Source organism: Miscanthus floridulus, chromosome 18 (genome assembly GCF_019320115.1).
Source record: "Miscanthus floridulus cultivar M001 chromosome 18, ASM1932011v1, whole genome shotgun sequence".
Classification (NCBI taxonomy): Eukaryota; Viridiplantae; Streptophyta; class Magnoliopsida; order Poales; family Poaceae; genus Miscanthus; species Miscanthus floridulus.
The window spans coordinates 136812361-136833194 of record NC_089597.1 but is presented as its reverse complement, the minus strand read 5'-3'; the positions used below and the strand labels follow the sequence as shown (position 1 = coordinate 136833194).

Sequence of the window (20834 nt, the reverse complement as noted above, 5' to 3'; positions counted from 1 at the left end):
CAGTAACTAGATAATGTTACATTTTCTCCTTCTTAATTAGACCCTAGATGCAACTCATGTAGATGCAAAAAACTGTATATACTTGTGTACGTGTATCTACTTCATGTAGAAAAATACAAATAAGAAAATAGCCCGATGGTCGGGACCGATGCAATTTGCAAGACGCGATTCTTTCATACCTTATTTAGGATACTAATTTGATCTACTTCACATACCGCGTAGGGTAGTGGTTAGCAGATACATACCGTGTATGACGTTTGGTATTGTCGTAGAACAACCTGCTTGATGGCGACGGTGCATATCTATGCAGCGTAGATTAGTTGCAGAGGTAGCAGACCCATTCCGCTAACAACGTCGGAGATGTCGACGTCGTCGAAGTAGTCGTGGCGGGATGTCGACGGTACATGCGCCGGCATCAAAGATCGGCGATGGCTTCAACGGCGATGTCGACGAAGAGCTTGTCGTGCTGATAACGTGTTATAAAACATGTTGTCAGCGGTTATGACCTTTCCCTCTCCGTCTCCCATAATCAACATAGTAGGTTGATGAAAGTAAAACACATAGACACAAGAGATAGAGAGACTATTCTTTATTTCTCTAAATATTCGTGATTACAATATAGAGCTCTCATATATATATAGTCATGTCAAGATCTAAAAATTTTGATAACAACCCACATACAAATGAATTAAGATTAGGATTCCACATCCTCCTTCCCTATATTAGGATTTCATTTTCTCCTTTCCGTCTATAATAAATACAACAGCACCAAGTTGCAGCGCAATAGCACCACCTCGCCTGCGCAAGCGAGCGACAGTAGGTACCGTGCTTATAAAATAGTGATGGCGCTACCTGCTTGGGTACCGTTATTATTTTTTCATCAGTGCAATAGCAATATGCAATAGTGCAATATATGCAATATTAAAAAATACGGTATCCGTTGGCTGAAAATTCAAGAACCTTTCTAAATGATTTTTTTGTCCAGTTTTCTTCTTGTGCTGTTGTGGGCATGGGCGACCCGATGATACCCGTGACCCGAGCGGGTATGTGTTTGGGCATAAAATCAAACCCGTGGTGGGTGATGGGTTTTTTAGCGGGCAGCTGTTCACGGGCATGGGTTTGGTTTGGCAAAACCCAGCGGATTTATACCCGTTGCCATCCTTCAAGGGAGGCTGTTACTGTGTTTGCAATTCCAATTCCATGTTCCTGTTCGGCGATGCAGCCCAGCTCATCAATTCCATTTCCAGCTCCAGATCGGAGTAAATCTGCTTCTGATCGGATTTGATTTGATTCCGGCTGTGTCGAACCCTAGCTTCCATCTCGATCCGTGTCGAACCCTAGCTTCCATCTCGATCCAATCCCAGTTCCACTTCTTCTTCCTCCTCCTCGGCAGCAGAGGCTGCCATCGTCGAATGAGTTGAAGATGACGGCATACTACTACTGGTCCTCCTAGGAAAGGTCAGGGAAAGGAAGGATTCGAGGGAAGAGAGGAGGCTGTTGGGCTCCTCCTCCATGGAGGGCGAGGCGGACGGCAGCGGCGACTCCTTCGTGCTGCGCTCCGGCGTCCGCGCGGGCCTCAAGCGCGAATTCGCCTTCGCCATCGCCTCGCAGGCCGCCCTTTCGGCCTCATCCGCACCCCTCGGCCGCACCCGCCGCTCATCCCGCACCCTCAACTCATCGGCCGCTTCGACCTCCTCCGCCGCCGCCTCGACATCCTCCTTCTCAACCCCCGACACCAAGCCAAAGGCCAAGCGCCCGCGCCCACCAGATCCTCTCCCTCCCCCTCCACCAGAGGATGCCCCCGCCCCCGGAGAAGACCATGAGGGGGCCGCTGCCGAGCTGCCCGGCCCCGTGCTCGCCTTGATGGCTGCCGCTGGGCCCAGCCCTCTGCCGACGCCTTCGACTCCGCACCCCCATGCCGACGCGGATGCGGATCCGGCACACCGCGACAACATCATCATCCCGCCGGAGTCGTCGCCCAGGCGCATCACGCGCTCCATGCTCCAGCCCAAGTCTCCCCCTCCTACCACCGCTTGTTCTCCTGACAATGCGGCTCCGCTCAAACCCAAACCGGAACCGCCGGAGGAAGAGGAGGATGGCAAGCCCGTTCCAGCGTTGAGGCGCTTCACCAGATCACTCTTGGTCAAGGATAAGGACAGCAACGACGACGACCTCTCAGGCACCACCACCGCCAGCAATGCCTCCTCCTCCCCTTCACCCAACACCACCACCACCACCACAAGTACCAGCAGCAACAAGAGGAATAAGAATACAAACAAGATTCCCACCAACCTCAGGGAGCTGCTCGCCACCGGCCTGCTTGAAGGTCAGCCCGTCAAGTACATCATGAGGAAAGGCAAGGTATGTATGTTGCCATACTTTCTCTATTTACTGACCCAACCTTGCTGTTATAAATCATAAATCGGTTCCCTTCACTCTTCTTTCTTACTAAGAAATGTGAGCAAAAACAAATTCCAATGAAAAAATAATCTAAAATACATTGCACGTTTCTTAATGATTTCATTTCATACACTTGTCAAGTCAGGTGCATCCAAGTAATAAGACACAATGCTGGATAGGTTAGTACTCCCTTCGTTCCAAATTCTAAGCCGTTCCTGCTTTTCTGGATAAATAGTTTTTGCAATTTGGAACGGAGGGAGTATAAAATAACAAAACAAAACAAGTGCTTTGTCACTTCTGTGATATGAGCATGGCCTACTGCACCTGTATTGTCTTTTCGGCACAAAAAGAAAAAAGAAAAACATGACACATTATGGTGAAAATGTAAGATGTGATCTCTATTTGCTGCTTTGGATTGGATGCTAAGATATCATACCATGCACTTGCATTTTCTCTGTCTTATTCTGTGGTCAGTATCGTGGTTACTGTAATTTTGACCAGGGATCTATTTCTCATCTTATTTCAGCGAGCAGTACTCCGTGGAGTTATCAAACGCATCGGCATACTGTGCTCATGCTCTTCATGCAAAGGCCGAAAAGTGAGTTTTCTCCTCTTCTCCAAAATCACCACCTATTTATCCGTGCTTTGAGAATTGAACCAATGGAACATGAGTTGCAGGTTGTTTCACCTTACTACTTTGAGGTGCATGCTGGGAGTACCAAAAAGCACCCATCCGACTACATTTTCCTGGAAAATGGAAATAATCTGCATGATGTATTGAGGGCATGCACAAACGCTACGTTAGACATGCTGGAGTCTGCAGTACGGAAGGCAATAGGCCCAGCACCTCAGAAGAGAACATTCAGATGCAAAGGCTGCAAAAGTTTGTTGTTCCTCCCCTCATCCCTACCTTGCTCGGCTTTGTTAATTGCTCAGATGTTGATATATATAATATTTCAGGTTCATTCAGCACACTCCGCAGTGGGAAATTTGCTTTGTTTTGTGATTCATGTCTTGAGTCCAAGGGTGCTAAGAATAATAGCAGGTAACCTTTGTAACAGATGTGTCCATTCCATTTTTCATCACATCGAAATATTTTCCCGGGGTTCCAAACCATTGGTTGCTTGCCTGCTTTTATTTTAGGTCGTCCAAAGTTGGACGAAGTCCAACTTCATCTGCCAAGGTATATAAGAGTGCCTCACCAGGAGCAAAGTCTTCAAGTGTAGGAAGGCTTACAAGAAAGTAGGTATTGTCGTTTATGATAAGCATCCTTATTGAATTTCTCACCTCTCATTGATCCCCTTTTTGTTATTTTATGAAAAAAAGGGATAAGGGGATGCATAAGGTTGTTTTCATGAGTGGCGTTTTACCAGAGGGCACTGATGTTGGCTACTATGTTGGTGGAAAGGTCATTTTCTTATTTTTCTCTCAAATTACTGTTTTCAGCCAGTACAAATGTTCTTTTATTGACACTTGAAGTGAAATCTCTAGAGGTTACTGGATGGATATATAAAGGCATTTGGGATCTACTGTCATTGCTGCAGCACAGTGGTAAGTTGGTAGTCCCTTTCAATGGAATGTAACACAACTCAACTGATAAGTCAGCCTAGTCTAATTCAGTTTGTTTAATTCAATGAACAGGTTAGTCCTTCACAGTTTGAAGCTCATGCTGGTCGAGCTGCTCGACGCAAACCGTGAGTTTATTCTTGCTGTTTATTTTTTGCAGTTTATTGTTGCTTTTTTTTTGTAAAGAGTACAATTCAAACTCTAATACCTTCCACAAACACTATTGTAGTTACCACAACATATATATGTCGAACGGCGTTTCACTACATGAGCTGTCAATTTCACTCTTGAAAGGTCAAAAGATGTCAAACAGACAAAGTGATGACTTGTGCAGCATTTGTTCAGATGGTGGGCAACTACTGCTTTGCGATACCTGTCCAAGAGCTTTTCACAGAGGTAATGATGTTATGCATAGTCAATATGAGATGGACGACCTTTTGTTTAGGATATGTGTCTGTTTAAATATATGTTTTCTCGTGGAATAGCTGAATTTATTGTATATAGCGATTTTACTAATGCTTAAAATCCAGGTATCAGACCTGAAACTTACCAAAATCATGTCATAACACTAAGTTGGATTTGTAGTCTACATGGGGTTTCTTGTTGCATTATATTTTTCTTTAAGGGGCCGTTTGGATCCTTTCATTTTGGAGGAATTGGAATCTACTTAATGGATTAGGTTATTTGGCTTGGAATTTGACATTCCACAACTTTTCCAAGTTCACATATAAGCCTATCTCAAATTCATAGGTTGGGAGATGGAAATTGATTATATAGATCATCATGCTATGTTTCTACTCTCCAACTTTTAGCATGCTCTTCAACTCGCTTCCCTATAGTAGAAATGCAACATATAAGTATCTCCCTTGTATGGCTAACAATAATATACAAATATATTCTATATAGAACAATATTAGCGTAATTAATTTGTGCCTAAATTATAATTATTAGAATGAATTCAATTCCAAGGATCCAAACGGGCCCTAAATTACAATGCTGCATTTTATTTTTACACTTGTGCTTAAGCTCAACTGTTTCTTATTGTCGTCTTGCAGTTCTTACCTCTAACGTCTGGTGTTTAATCAAGAACTCTGTTTCATACATTTCTTTTGGTGAACTCCTTTGAACAGGGTTACATTTCTTAGTTTTCATTAATGTGTGCTGTATTCCCTCCCTATTTATCTCTTGTAGAATGTGTTAGCTTGTCTTCTGCCCCGAAGGGAACTTGGTGTTGCCGATATTGTGAGAATAGACAACAAAGGGAAAGTTGTTTGGCATATAACAACAATGCAATAGCTGCTGGGAGGGTTGAAGGAGTTGATGCCTTGGAACAAATATTCACACGGTCAATACGTATTGCTACAACACCTGAGACTGGATTTGGTGGTTGTGCACTGTGCAAGTAAGTGTTCTTCCATGGCATGGTGCTTGTATATCCACTCTGGCCTACTTTTCTTTTACACTAATCATAAAATACATGTACTTCCAATCTTACCTAAAACATTTCGTACGCCAGCAGAGCAAATTTGCCAAACTTCTCATCAAGTAGTGGTATTTGTTGTATAGGCTGGTTAAGGAAGCTAAAGCTCAATGTCCGAGTGCTTAATCTCTTTACTAGTTTCGAACTCTTGATTACTTTGGCATAAATGTTACTTTCATTAATTCTTGCTTTAAGCTTTATTTGCCCTAGTTAATTCTGTGTTAGCACTAGTCGTGGTCGTTTATGGGTGTTTGGCGCTAAGTATTTACCAGTTTGTGAAAGTTGTATCATTGGTACCTTTTTATCAAAAAAGAAGGTTACAAATTGTTTTCGTTTAATGCCAACTTGCCAAGTGCCACGAGATTTCTTCGAAACTTGGAGTGTCATAACACTAGGTCCACTATTTGGTATACAACTTTTGTTATTTATATATACTGCTTCTATTCGATGCTCTGAAGTTCCCAATGGTCTTCCCTTTCACAAATATGTATAATGCATGGAGATTTTCTGTTTGAATTATTTGGCAGGCTCCATGATTTCAGCAAAAAGAAATTCAGTACCCGGACCGTGCTGCTTTGTGACCAAGTACGTTTCCGAATCATTAGTGTTATATAAACAATGGCTTACCTCTGCGAGTGCTGATATTAGTGCCCTTCCATGGTTTATGTACAGTGTAACTACTGCTGTTTCTGTGTTCTGCTTCTTATAAGGCAGCAGTGACAGTTTGGTTTTGTAATATAGTCATTCATGTGTCTTTTTTGATGACCAGTGTGGTAGAGAATATCATGTTGGTTGCCTCAAGGAACATAATATGGCTGATCTGACGGTGATATTTCTAACCTGAGACATCTGTCAGAGTCTGTACCCTGAAAACTAGCACCATACTAATGATTAACTTGTGCAGGCATTGCCTGAGGGAGCATGGTATTGTTCTACGGACTGTGTGAGGATTAACCAGACACTGCAAGATTTACTTAACCGTGGAGGAGAACCTGTTCCTACCATGGATTTAGATGTTATTAAGAAGAAACGAGGAGTGAAAGGTTTTAATGAGGATGCTGACCTTGATGTTAGATGGAGAGTTTTAAAGGACAAGAGCTCGGACGATAGTAAACTAGTGCTCTCCAAAGCAGTTGCCATTTTCCATGTGAGTTTCTGTTGCTTCATACTGGATGTTAATTTTTTATGACAGTTGCCCATTGATTCTTTGTCAAAACTTGGTAGAATTTTCAATAAGCTATGGTCAGGTATTGTGGCTCATTATGAATAGATGACCATGGGCCAGGACAGCCCACACAGGCTGGCAGCAGTGGACCCAGCCAAACCCTGCCGTGTGTCAAGGTGGCAGCCAGGCCACTGCCTGTGTCCACATCAAGTCTAGGGTTTTCCGGAGTCGGATTATTAGGAAGTGATCTGGTGAATCCCTCCTATCACCTAGCTCTCACTTGTCTCCCTGGTTGCTGTCCACGTGAGCAGTACCGGCCTCCCTGCTTCCTCTCTGCCTCGCTTGTGTTCTCTAGATCCTTGCCCATAACACCAGGATATTGTGAAATCTACATTATTGTTATTAAGAAAAGAAAGGGAAACCATTATTATGCAGGATTGTGTGGAGCATATTTTTTTATAAGAGGAGTTGAAAACATAGCCGAAATCTTGTTTTGCACATTCCCAATGGGAGAATATCTGGTGCAAACTCTCGGTGGAATAGTGAAAACCCACTCAAAATACATAGAAATTTAAAAAATTTCTCCAAAACTCCATAGATGTAGATGAGATGGTAACATGTAACAGACATGTATATAAAATTTCAAGAATAAACTTCATGTTCATATATTGAGAGGACTTACATTCCACCAAGTAGGGGCTTTGCATTGAATATCTTCCTATTCACCATTTCATGAGTAACTTTGAAGGCCTGCCAGTTTATTTAAGCAATTAAGCTACTATATAAATCAACAAGAAAAGTCTGACAGAATAAATCAGGCCCAACTTATAGAAGATGAAATGATTGCAGATTCTGCTTAGCAGGCGTAATTTTTGTTTGTTTGTTTACAATACCTGAGATGCATCCTTTTATCTATTTAGTAATCAGTTTTATTGATTGTCACTTTAATGTACTATATTGCACTTTTCTGCAGGAAACTTTTGATCCCATTATCCAGGTTTCAACTGGGCGGGACCTCATTCCAGCCATGGTTTATGGGTATGGACTAGTATCGGCCTCTTTCATTTCTGTCAGACAAATCAAAATTGTGGAAATTATATACTTTTGTTTCCAGGAGGAGTGCAAGGGATCAAGATTACACAGGAATGTATTGTGCTGTGTTAACTGTGAAGTTAGTTTTTGTCTCAGATTGTGTCTTGCTGAAAATTAATGATATTGTCAATCAATGTTTTTTTTGTTACACAGCTCTAATTTTAATATTTTTATGCAGCAATACTGTAGTTTCCGCGGGTCTTTTCCGCATCATGGGTAGTGAAATTGCTGAGCTGCCGTTGGTTGCTACAAGTAGGGATAGCCAAGGCTTGGTAAGTTCGTCAAGCTATCGAATGTATTATGATTCAAGTTTTCATTGGACCATAAAGAATGAATATTTTGAGCATATGGAGTCTGAACTAAACAAGCTCCATGGATCATGCACTATGTGCCATACATAGTTGCTCTGACACCACATACGATGAGGGACTGCAAACATGCTGTATTGTCTTCATAACTGCTTAACCTTTGGCTTAAAAAAAAACTTGCTTAGCCTTTGAAAGATGTTTTGGACTGGTAGATATATCATACTGGATGTTTTAGTTATTGGGATAGCGATTAGTAATTGGATTATTAATTTGAATGTAACTGCACAGTTGGGGCTTTCCTTGTTGCAAAGTCATGTGCCGTTGCTGAGGACAAGACCTGAGGTATAGCAACATTGATCTTTCTTTCCTTCTGTGAGCTGAGCAGGGGTATTTCCAAGCACTTTTTTCCTGCATAGAACGGCTGTTGGCATCTTTGGAGGTGAAACATTTTGTGCTACCAGCTGCAGAGGAAGCAGAGTCTATCTGGACAGAACGTTTTGGGTTCACAAAGATAAGCCAGGATGAGGTTTGTATATGTTCCTAGGTTCAACTTTCTAGCATGCCTGAGGATGATGAATTAACTTGAGGTTGTAATGATGTACATATTGTTGAATGCTGCAGCTGCGTGAATACCTCAAGGGTGGGCGAACAACTGTGTTTCAGGGGACGTCAAACCTGCACAAGCTGGTCGCGAAACTTGAATGCTAGTTATGTGAGAATTGCATGGGAGGAGGAGCAAGGACATGAAGCTAAGAAGCAGCTCATTGTTTGTGTGCCTCTGGGATTGACGCAGATAGGAAAGGGGCACCCTGATCCCTTTCTTCTAAATGTTGGTGAGCATGGTGGTATTGGCATCTTGATCTGTTTCCATAGCTAAAGGTGAAGAAGATTGTGTAAGATACAACAAGGGACAAGCTGCAAAGGCAAAAGCCAAAGCTGAGTGAATTTCAGGCACCTTATTGGGTGGCGGTATGCGTGTTGTGGGACGCTGTGTTTGTTGAGTAGGTGTTAGCTCGGGCTGGAGTGAGATGGTGACTGCATTTGTGTTCTGTTGGTGGGATTTTCACTGCTGAGGTGACTGTTGTATCTGTTGATATCTTCCTGTTTTATGATAGTGGCAGTGTGATACTAGGCTGTTAGGAGTGGGGTGGGGTGGGGAGGTTTCAAATTCAATGTACATCATGAACATGTGATTCCTCTTTATTGGTCTGACTCACCCATGGATGTTAGTGTGGATGCAATGTAGACATGTAGTGCAGCTGTTGTAATGTAACGTAAGTATTGTTTGCCCCGCCTATATAACAAATTTGATTTGCTGCGAATTCCTTGAGGCTGGTGCAGCTTAGTGAATCGTCAAAGATAATCGGTTGTGATGGATACCAAACCGGCTGTGCTCCTATCCACCTAAATTTACATTCAATCCATGTATGTTGAAGTGAGTTAGGGTGGAATTTAAACTTGCACTGCAATCCAGTTCAATATACGTGGATTGAGGTGAATAAGTACATCCAAACAAGCTCTTAGTTGTTTCAATACATATATATATATATATATATATAGTCCTATTTTCTCTGGAAATCATCCACATGCTGCTGTGCTCTATAATGTGAACTACGCAACTCATTTGAAAGTAGTTAAGAATTCTTCATACTTTTATGTTTGTAATATGCTTAGCTCGTCGATGGCATCAGCTGCTGCTGCTTCCAAAAGTATGGACGGACGGAGCATGCTATCATCTTCTATCTTCTATTCTGCAAAAATTTGAACTTGTGCAAGTAGAAACAAAAGGAGAATCAGCCTTTAATAACTTCTCGTTTTTATAGAATTCTTTCTGTAATAATATATTATTCATGTTTTCACGAGAATAGGCTTATAGGGCTGCCGATACTTCCAAAATCTGAAAGCTAAATTTACCCACAGAATACGGTTTTGCGCAAAATATGTTTACACATACAGTACTACAATGGACTTAGTGCGCAGAATTCAAGGTACAGTTATCCACTAATAGTGCAAGGTGCCGCTGGGGTCCTGTCAGTGTTTGATGTAGAACGAGATACCGGTTGCTTCCTGTAATCCGGAAACCAGGCTATACCTTACCATGATCAGGCAAACATTCTCTTATCAGATAGCTCAAAATGTCCACAGGGAACCATCCTAGGATGAATGCTCGAGTCAAGAAAGAGAATCAATCAAGGACGTAACAAAAGAATACTTGCAGAGGGCCACAGTGCATGCTAAACAATGGTTCTTGCACTTTGCTCCTGAAGGTGAAGAATTACTGGATTCTATTTTATGAATTTTCAGGAAAGATCGTCTGAATGAATTTCAGGAAGTGCTCCGAGTAGAAATTGGGTTCCACGACAGATATTGCCAATGAGTTATATTGGATGGACTTGTAAGCATGCTCAATCTTCTTCCTTATGTTGTACTCCTGCAAGATATCAATTATTCCCAGGTAGAGCACCACATCATACACCTGACCATTGGCCTCACTGTCATTATCCTGAACCATCTGTTCTGCCCTTGCCGGCATGTTAACCCCAAGTTGGATCTGGAGCCTGATAAAATTGATAATTTCTAGTTAGCCTTACACTGCGCTGGCATTTAACATACAACAAATCATGGGAACATGCATATAACAACAGTATAACTCGCCTTGCGGTGCCTGGAAGCACGAGATCTACTTCCTCAAAACTTGCACTTGATGATCGAAGACGGGCTCCCCTTATATGAGAACCAATGACGACATCATTTTGATCACTGGCTCGCTGAACCAAAACCAGTCCTTCAGGACTGTTCAAAGCATCCTCCTCCAGAGCACCTATATGCTTCATACAATGTTAATAATAGGTAAAAGAAACGTTACTGGAGGAAAAGGCTTTTGCAAAAAAGATTTTTTTTATAGGAGTGCACATAGGATTAGTTACATTACAACAAAGTAAAGCTACGCAATCGGACTTGATGGCAAAAGGTTCCTCAATGCAGAGCATACTAAAAATTTCTGGGAGGACCCTAGGTGATAAAGGGCCCTTCCTGTACAGCCATGTTTCTGTAGCTATAAGATGGAGAAGATTGGACATGGAATCAACACTATCAGCATGCTTTTCCAGGAAAACTCCAGAGCAATCATGTTGTTGTGGAAGACTAGAGGCATAGTGAGCCAGTCGTCAGCGCAAGACCAAGCTCAGAGAGGGAAGAAATGAAGAGGTGACCGAGTGCTACAGCGGTAGCGATGGAGACACAGGGGATTATGTTCAGTCGTCAGCTCAAGACCAAGCTCAGAGAGGGAAGAAATGAAGAGGTGACCGAGTGCTACAGCGGTAGCGATGGAGACAGAGGGGATTATGTTTCCATAACACTACCATGTCAGGAAAAATGTTGTCATATTCATGGGCCAAAGGGTAAAATGTACATGTAACTATGTAAGCCAAACACCTAAATGCTCCTAGCTACTACGTAGGCAAATAAAATAGCTAAGCACAAAGGTAAGGTATGTCCTAACACTCATGTATTAAGCATCTTACTGAGGAAAACACTAAGTACCTTCTTCCGAAAGAACAGCCAGCCTATCTGGTAAGATTGTTTGATGAAAGGATGCCTGTGTCCGTAGGCTTTGAGGAGCCCGAAAATGAACACCAAGAAGCAAGCTATAATCCATTATTGCGTGATACTTTAGAAATTTGCTATCGGTCTCAATTTGCCTACAGATAAAAAGATGATTACACTAAAGGTCCAAACACTCCAATGAATACTGCGGCAATAGCATATAATTCTCAAGGTAGAATGCAAAGAAATAGTAGCAATTTTTTACAAACAAGGTACCAATACAGACAACAAATATGACTGCTCTAAAGCAATTAGAGATTTGGTTTCTTTTCCTTTCTAGTAGGAATTTTTTTCTCAAGATAAGTTATAGGGACAATTATCTATTTGGCACTGAAACAAATCAGTGTTTTATATTTGGCACTCGAAAATTTGAACTTTTCTATTTAGCATAAGTTAAAATTTCCTTTCTTAAATGGCACTGCCGTCCATTTTCATTGGTCATCTGTTAGTTGACTGGTTTGACCGTGTCAGTTTTTTCTCCCTATGTCCAATGTACCCCTCTGTTAGATACAACAGGAGACTGAAATTTGACTGAGCCCCTAGAATCCTAGATCCCGTGACCTTCTTCCTCGGCTCGTTGTGCCACTGTGTGAGGCTGCCCTGGCTCCACGGCCGGAGCGCGAGCAGGCCACCCCGCGGGAGGCCGCCCCCGGCCTCTGCTCGACGAGCCGCGGACTAGGGGCCGTCTTGGATTCCTCGCACTGCCGGAGGATCACGCGCACCGCGGCCACTGCAGCTTCCGCCGTGCTCTTGTACTACCAGCCGCCGCACAGCACCCACGATAAATCAAGATCCTTTGATTCCTTTGCAGATCCAAGACGAAAATTTTGTTTGGAACGAAGGGGATCTAACGGAAGTGCGATGTGGTATACTTCACCTTGGAGCCGGCGGCGGCTTCGAGCCCGTATGGCGTGGCGACGAGGAAGACGAACTGGCACCCAGCGATGGCCGGCGCGAAGGTGGCGGCGTCGAAGAGGTCGGCTTCGAACATCCGCAGCCAATCCGCCGCGCCGGGGACCAACCGCCGCAGCAGCCCGGTCTTCTCTTCGTCCTCTGCGTGCGGTCACCAAATCAATCGGATCAGAGTGAGGGACGCCGACCAAAACTAGGAAAGGAAAGAAGGAGCTCGCGCACCGGTGTTCCGCAGCGTGGCGTGAACGGTGTAGCCTTTCTCGAGGAGCTTCTTGACGAGCCAGGAGCCGATGAACCCGGCGCCTCCGGTCACGCACACCCGCACTTCCCTGCTGCTGTTCTTCATGTTCTTTTCTGTTGCTGTCAAGCTTTGTTTATGCTCCATGGCCGCGGACTCGTGGCGGCGGGCATCAGTGCGCGGGGCTTCGACTTCGTAGGGGACTCCGTAGGGGACTCCGTGGGGGAAAGAAAGGAAGATGTGATGTGGGCCCACATGTCAGATAATAAGTAGAAGGGCAATTTACGCAATACAAGAATACAATGACCTGCTGATGGACTCTATATAACGTCTGTAAAGAGTTTAAAAAGACAGATTTCAAACATCAATGGAATTATATTGGCCTAAATAGTAATGGTTTATTTTTAATTCGTAAAAATTGTAAGGTCACCAATTCAAATAACCTTTTATAATTTCTTTATTTGACAACCTGTTTATTTATTCTTTTCTTATTTGGCACCATGGGTTTCTGCTGCAAACAAGGGTATTCATGTCATTTTGTCAGCCACTTGACACCGTTACCGTCCTAAATGGACGGTAGTGTCATTTACGAAAGTAAATTTCAACTAGATGTCAAATAAGAAAGTTCAAATTTTTTAGTGCCACATACGAAACACTGATTTGTTTCAGTGCCAAATAGATAATTCTCTCTAAGTTATAATCGTACAGCTTCACAATATAATATTGAAATTGTGGAGAAACTTTACATCAAATGACATTTTGGGTTAAGCAATGTCAAAATTTATCACATAAACTTTTGGTAAGTGTAGCTGATAAAAAATGACAGCACTGGACATCTGTAGGTATGAACATGACATAGTTCAGCTAGCATCTCTGGAATACAACTTTGCAAAATATTGTGCAGTGACGGTGAAATTCCTAGCTACAAAGGATGTACCTACTGGTAGAACAGCAACTACTTTGAGGTGCAATTTTCCTTGAATTACAACACAAAATATATATAACAGGTACAAAGTCATATTTGAATGAAAGAATCATAAAATAGCCCTTCATGGCTAGGTTAAAAGTTGCTAAAAGGGTGAAGAACCCCAGTTAAATTGTGATACATAGCTCTCCTGCGTGTTCAAGAAAAGAAAAAAAAAGTTAAAAGTTGCTTACGCAAGCAAAGTCTCCCGCCAAGAAGGCTCGAGATAAAATAAATAGTTTAGATCCAAGTCTTTCAGTGTTGTGTTCTCGTCGATTTTTATTTTTACTTTGTCTGTTGAGCGGCCTAAGGATGAACCTTTCAAGTCAAACCTCCGGTGAATTCTAAGTTCAGTGCAAAACATGTTTCCCATCACTACAAATCGGAACTGCAAACACAAACAACAGCATGCATTATTTTAGGATAAATGGCTACAATTTAAATCAGATCATAAACCACTCTGACTGTTTAAGAAATGAAAATATGACATTAGATAAGGAATGGTCACCAAAATGACCTTTACTGTTACTACCCATCGGGGATGTTAGCAAATCCAAAAGAAAGGAAACTTATCATATTATGAAAACAGTTTTTGTTAAAATCTCACAGTCTTTGCGTACACCAATGTTCAAAGGTTTTCTAAAACATAGTTGTGTGAACAAATTGTAAAACTTCATTTCTCATGTATCAGGTGAAGTAGCAAGGATGCATGTGATAACCTTTTGACCGCTGGACGGTTTAACCCTGTGGAGGCCAAAAAACTTAGTTATGAGTGTGTTCTCATAGGTACGGACATGGTAATAATACTCTGGAAGCATTTGTAGAAGAACCTGCAAGAAATTTTTGACAGTTTAGAACTGTTATGAACTGTCAAACAATTTATCCATAAAAAAGTTTGAAAATATTACTCCATGACAACAAGTTGAGTAACAAAAAGGCCATACTACATTTTGTCATGAAACAAGTTGAGCACCAGGGCCAGATAAGCTAAAAGTTCTGGATCATTGAATATATCCAACTTTTTATCAATAAAAAGGAATTTGGTAGAAGATGGAACCATGGTCTATATGCTTGGTCCCATTTCTGTTTACCAAAACCATATGATCCACACAATTTACTAACTCACATAATCTAATAGGATATATTTTCCAAAACATATTAATAGAATACAATGGTATAGCTTGGGATAAGAAAATTTGGCAGGAGGCATTGCCGCATAGAAAACTTCTAAAACCATTAAATAGATATGAAAACCTGCACTTCAGACTTCCGTAGAGTCTTGATCATAAATCGATCATCCTGAGATAGGAAGAAGACACTTCCACTCTTTCCAGGAGAAGATAGCTCCCTAAGTGCGTCACTTCCACAAATGGAAATCATATAATCCGCTGCATCAATCTTGAACATCTCCCTCAAATTTCTACACAGATACACAAGTAGATCTTATTAAGTTCTGAAATACAAAGCAGTACAGGTACTTATCAGGTGCCCAAACAAGGAAAAATTCTCATTGTTATGGTCCTAACTAAGTTACTTCAATTGTTTTTCTAAGCAAAAGACTATATTGTTATGATCACTATAAGTTATTCTCATATAATCTGTAGAGCCTCATGTTCTTTTCACTGAAGTTGCTTAGGTTCACAACCTTGATAATGGGATACCACGCAACAAACCTGAACACCATTGGGCAGTAGTCTTTCCATTTAAAATTATCAGCATGATGTGAAGGAGTAAGCCGTGACCCATTTTTGGGGAAGTTCATCCAGAAACTTGCTCTGGGACCATAATCAGAAGCTCGCACTTCACGTCTCTGAATAGGTGTAATCTTTCCAACTGTATACCTGAGTATAAATGTATAATCACATTAAAAACTTCAGTGGTCACAAAATCATTCAGTTGGATATTTCAATAAGACAATGCCCTGTTGATAATAAATATATTAGAACATTCTGATACATTTTCTATACCATCGAGAAACAAACTCCAGAATGTCAATAACAGTTTCTGTAGAAAAAAGGAATGTCAATAACAGTGAAATTCTGTAAGACTTGGAGCTTCCCTTAGTGCTTTAATTGCCCTTACTATAACCAACTATACGGTTAGCCATCATTCCAATTCTCTATTATGAACTCCATCTAAAAAATCACATTTTGAACAGCACTGCACTTCAAGAACTACAGAAATATATTGCTCTTCTGCTTTTTTTTTCTCAAACACACAGGAGATCTGTGTTATCATTTCCTTAAGAAGAAGGGAAAGTACATAGGGGAGGAAGAAAAGAACTCTCCACCTCCAAGGCTCCAACACACCCAAGGGCCAAGACACACAATGACACAACCAACACACCCAGAACCAGACTATCAGCCAGCAAACAAAGAAGGGGACCAGAAAAGACTACCAAAAAGAACAGAGGATCAAATGTCCACTGTGAGCAACCTTACAAGGAACTCCTGGAGATCTTTGGCTCCAGACGAGCACCACAAATGCACTCATTTGTCACGGTTTGCATTACCGTCAGTGACACTTGGCTTGCTCTTCCACTACATTCTGTCATGCAAACATGAACAAGATAATTGACACTGTTTTGTATTATGTAGCACTTGCTTTGTTAAAGCTTATGATAAAAATGTCTGAAGCCATAACTTCTGATCAACTATCAAGTTCGCATTCCATATGTAAACCTCTCACTCCAGCACTGCTAATCTTAAGTAAAAGTTATGGGTTTACAGACCACCCAATGGAAAGACTTAGTTCTCCAGCAGAAAGTCGTTACCTAACCTGTCAGTTATGCTCTACAATTACTTTTAGATGACAGATACTAATTTGTGCAAGGTAGAGGCATCCTTAGCATTTTGTTGACACTGCAAAGACAAATTATTCATAACTATTTTGGTAAATGGAGGTATATACATGCAGTTCATGCACAGTAGGTGGCTTATGATATACATTCTGGAACCCTGCATATGGGTTAATACTATTTCAAGCATTTAACAACATATAATGGGAGAACAATGATAAGGAGTGAAATAGAAAGTGAAGACATTCAAATATCAGTTCTCTTGGTGTCTCATTGTATGCATTACCTGATTCCAAGCTGCAGACTGAGCATCACATCATAACTCCTATGTCCTTTAATTATTGTCTGCCCAGGTTTCTTAATATCCTTCACCATTTTCTTCTGGCGGCGTGATACCTTTTTTAATGGATCTGAGAAGCTTCTATCCACCACAACCTCATTGATGAGAACACCTTGCATATATTCCCGTTCCAGTATAGGAAGGTTGGAATCAGCCTTATTTTCACAGCTTTTCAATTGCAGAACTTTCATTTGTTTCACTGACCAATGAATTTTTCAATGGCCGCTCCAAGGCTCCACCTTCTTTCCAGTGATACATTTCTCGAGCGAGTTTTCCCAAAACTCAAGCTTCTAACAGATGGAATACCTACAGAGTCCTGATTTTTGCTAGCCATCATGTCTGCCATGTCAAATGAGGCGGAGTGAAGGATACGAGAACCATGAATCTGACTTTCAGCACCAGGCAGTACACCTCAGTTTCTTAAACCGTCGATGTATAGCTCATCGGTAACTGGAATTCCACTGACATTTTGGATAGAATGTGCCTTTTCCATCCTTCAACCCCCTTGTCCAGGTTCCTACATAGTAGCCAGAGTCCTTCCATGTGTAGACTCCATACCCATGCATGACACCATCTAACCAGTTCCCTTCAAATGAATCTCCATTGTTCCATGTGAGGATTCCTTTGCCTGACATGACCCCATTTTTCATGGTGCCAACATAAGTGTTGCCATCTGCCCAGGTATAGGTGCCATGCCCTTGTATTTCTGTAACACCCAAAATTTTTCATTCTTTTAAAATAAGTAAATTTGATTTAATTATGTTATTAAGTGTGCATTCAATAATAGGAAATTAATAATTTTTGGGGAATTAAAATAAATTATAAGATTTGAAACTTTTGATGCATACATGCTGCTGCAATATTTATTCATGTGATGATTGTTCTTGAATTAAAGTTCAAATGAATTCAAAAATTATTTGAAAATGAAATTTGGAAAATCGTTGGAAATAGGAAAAGAAATCTTTTTCTTCTCCCCCTCCTTCCTTGTTTTCGGCCCGCTGGCCCCTCTCCCCTTTTCCCCGCTCGGCCCGCCAACCGCCGGCCCAGCCGCGCGCCTCGGCCGCTCGGCCCAGCAGCCGCGCCAACCGTTGCCGCGCGCCTGCGCCCGTGCCCTGCCGCTGACGCCTGGCCCCATTTGTCGGTGCTGCCCCCCAACCTCCCGCTCGCCCCGCGCCTGTCAACCGCGAAGCCGCAACCGCCGCCCACGATCGGCGTCGTGGGAGCGCCCCCCCCCCCCTCGCGCCCTTGCCTCTACAAAAGGAAGCTGAGGCCGTCCCCGCATCCGCTGCTGCTTTTCCCCGCTCCCTCTCACGTCGCCGTGCCCGTGAGAACCGCCGCCCCGAGGTCTCCGAGCTCCGCCGTCCGCCTCCGCGCGAACCTCCGTCACCGAGCCGCCTCCGCTCCGGTTTTCACCGCGGTGAGCATCGCCGTACTCTCCCCTCTCCTCCCATGCTTTTCGTTTCTCGTTTCTTGGCTTCTCAAGCCTTGGCCGCGAGCTCCGCGAGCCATGGTCGCCGGCCATGGCGGCTACCGCGCTAGCCGCCGTTCCCGGCCGCCGAAACGGCATGGCCGCGACCCCCCTTCTTCCCCCGCGCTCACCGGTGCCCTGGGAGGTCCATTTGGTGAACCCTAGACCCTAACCGCGCGCGACCGTGACCTCCACGTCGCCGGCAATGGCGTCTGGTCGCCGGTGATACTGTTCCGGCCGGCCTTCCCTCCCCAGGCCGATCCTAACCGCCCATCGCGAGATCAACGGCCAGGATTAGAAGTTACCCCTTCACGGGTAATTATGCTAAAGAGTCCCTGGACTTTTCTAAGTCCTAACCCGCAGTCCATAGCGTATTTTCCCGAATGCGCAATCCCGTTTGGAAAGCGTAAACTTCACGGTTTAAGTCAAAAATACGTTTTCAGTATTTACAGAAATGCCATTTGAACTGTTTCGCTTATAAAATTGTCGTTTTAGCTCCGAATTGATCCATTCAAATCGCGTTAGCTTCGTAATTTCATAAGCTACATGTTGGAGCTACTGTTAGACAAGTTTAGAACTTTTTAATTTCATGATTAGATTTAATTAAATATATGGCTATAGGAAAACCCGTTTAAATCATAACTTTCGCATTTTAGCTCCGTTTTCGTGAACTTCGCGTTCACGTGATCGTAGCGAGACGTAGATTAGTTTTACAAACATTTTATCTTGATTTCAATACTGTTGGTGTACTGTTCTAATGATAGTAATATTTGCTTTGCATGAATGCTTTTGGAATGTTGTATGTTGCTGTGTTGATCGCGTTCAGACGGTGAGGAAAACGTGGGAGACCAAGAACTCTTCGACGACCAGCAGGACCAGCACGAGTTTGTGAACCAAGGCAAGTATAACATGGGCCTTCCTTGATGTCCTATTTCACTTTAATCAATTACTCATTTGCATGTGTCTAATTTTGATACCCGTAAGGACATCCTAGTGATTGTTTATCCTGTTCCTTGTCTCCTATGGGTTAAATGCATATGGGTAGATTGCTAGTGCTCTAACTGCAACTTGATATACATGTTGATGAATGATACTATGGAACAAAGTGAGTAACATGATTTATAACAACTGTTCCATAGGGCGAAAGTGCAAATGACCTTTGTTCATGTTGCTCCCGGCCCTCCATAAGGACTTATCTGTCGGCAAAAGCTAGGACTGACAGTGCAACCGGGAGAGTCATATGGCTCTGACTTTAGCTCAGTAATAGGACCTTTCCTAGCTGGTTAGAGGTTACCTTTTGGCGCAAATGGGGCTTGCCACTTTGGGTATAGGGCTACCTCTGTTCCTATGAGTATAGCCGCGATGGATTTGTGCCATAGGAAAGGGGGGTCCCTACATCTGCCTGCCAAGGAAACCTAGCGGCCCTAACTTGTTAGGGAAACCTATGAAATGGCTTCATAGTGTACCATGCCCGCTCACCTTGGTAGTGACATGGGAGTAATTAACCCGGGCATATGGGGATCACTGACTCGCGGTGAATGTGCACCACCTCTGCAGAGGGTAACAAACTGTTATAACAGCCGTGCTCACGGTTACGAGCAGCTCGGAAAACTCACAGAATAATTGGATACTTGTTGATGATCATTTATGATGGTATATGATGGGTATATGATACACTTGACTCTGATAATTGTTCATATGGGATTAAATGGGAGCTTAAGCATAACTTGATAATACTTGAGAATAAAAGCTTGACCTATTAAAAATGCTAACCGCAGTAAACCAGAGTCTATCCTTTTTGAGCTTCATAACCCCATGTTAGCTTGCTAAGTACGGAATGTACTTACACTTGTTTATTTTCTTTACTTGGATAAAAATCCCGGATGGGTAACAGATGACAACGGGTATGAGGATTTCTCGGAGGATTATTAGGCTTGTGGTCAACCAGTTGACCTTCCCTGTGATGACGGCCACGAGAGTTTATTATCTTTTTATTATTCCGCTGTGATGTATAATACTAAGTTTTATTATAACTCTGATGTATGAGACACCGTGATGATACTTTATGTAATTTAGTCAGCTTGTGTGTGTGATTGATTCCTGGGCATACACGAGTTTTGTGCATTCAATTTTATCCTTAAAATTGGGTGTGGACAAATTGGTATCAGAGCTGTGTTGACTGTAGGATGCAAGCCTAGTTAGAAAATGGTCATTTTAGCATCTTTGCTCCTCTGGTTTCTTGCTTACTGACTTATTCTTGTTATTTTATTAAAACATTTATGTTTTTCATACCTTAATCTATTATTTAAAATTGTTGATTCTAATTTCATCTCACTTTAAATCTATAGATGTCTCATAATCCGAAGACTGCTTGACTCAGCACCGCCGGCTATCGTGCCATGTTCACCCCGCGTGCCCCACCGGCGGAGAGGGAGATTGTGATCATCCCTGACGACGAGGAGATGGCTACACCGATGCCTACACCTGCTCCTACACCA

At 42.5% G+C, this 20834-nt stretch overlaps 2 protein-coding genes across 3 annotated transcripts; one reads left to right on the top strand and one right to left on the bottom strand.

Moving 5' to 3' along the window:
* Nucleotides 1-1174: 1174 nt before the first annotated feature.
* On the top strand, nt 1175-9326 carry LOC136519869 (uncharacterized). The gene is made up of 18 exons (XM_066513262.1): nt 1175-2361; nt 2927-2998; nt 3079-3283; nt 3361-3445; nt 3544-3642; nt 3727-3808; nt 3892-3951; nt 4042-4094; nt 4196-4362; nt 5158-5368; nt 5974-6031; nt 6216-6272; nt 6351-6593; nt 7585-7649; nt 7726-7782; nt 7882-7975; nt 8397-8537; nt 8633-9326. The coding sequence occupies exons 1-18, from the start codon at nt 1513-1515 to the stop codon at nt 8717-8719; spliced, it is 2685 nt and encodes an 894-aa protein (XP_066369359.1). The 5' UTR covers nt 1175-1512; the 3' UTR covers nt 8720-9326.
* Nucleotides 9327-10273: 947 nt separating this feature from the next.
* Nucleotides 10274-17570, bottom strand: LOC136520303 (phosphatidylinositol 4-phosphate 5-kinase 9-like). Of its 2 annotated transcripts, none has more exons than XM_066513761.1 (8): nt 16815-17570; nt 15405-15572; nt 14986-15151; nt 14451-14561; nt 13926-14119; nt 11555-11712; nt 10667-10832; nt 10274-10569 (listed from the first exon to the last, which is right to left on the bottom strand). In XM_066513761.1, exons 1-8 carry the CDS (start codon nt 17057-17059, stop codon nt 10302-10304), a joined length of 1476 nt encoding a protein of 491 aa, XP_066369858.1. In that variant the 5' UTR covers nt 17060-17570; the 3' UTR covers nt 10274-10301. The 2 variants fall into 2 exon arrangements, with proteins under 2 accessions (XP_066369858.1, XP_066369859.1); XM_066513762.1 differs by lacking the exon at nt 16815-17570 and adding an exon at nt 16173-16272.
* Nucleotides 17571-20834: the final 3264 nt, after the last annotated feature.

Bases quoted from the DNA above. Each gene is read 5' to 3' on its own strand.
- LOC136520303 (XM_066513761.1), bottom strand. From the start codon at position 17,059: ATGAAAGTTCTGCAATTGAAAAGCTGTGAAAATAAGGCTGATTCCAAC. The intron at 14,562-14,985 runs GTTTTCATATCT...AATTTCTTGCAG, and splicing joins TACGGAAGTCTGAAGTGCAG to GTTCTTCTACAAATGCTTCC. The intron at 11,713-13,925 runs GTAAGCAACTTT...TTTTATCTGTAG, and splicing joins TGGCGGGAGACTTTGCTTGC to GCAAATTGAGACCGATAGCA.
- LOC136519869 (XM_066513262.1), top strand. From the start codon at position 1,513: ATGGAGGGCGAGGCGGACGGCAGCGGCGACTCCTTCGTGCTGCGCTCC. The intron at 3,643-3,726 runs GTAGGTATTGTC...TATGAAAAAAAG, and splicing joins GTAGGAAGGCTTACAAGAAA to GGATAAGGGGATGCATAAGG. The intron at 6,032-6,215 runs GTACGTTTCCGA...TTTGATGACCAG, and splicing joins CCGTGCTGCTTTGTGACCAA to TGTGGTAGAGAATATCATGT.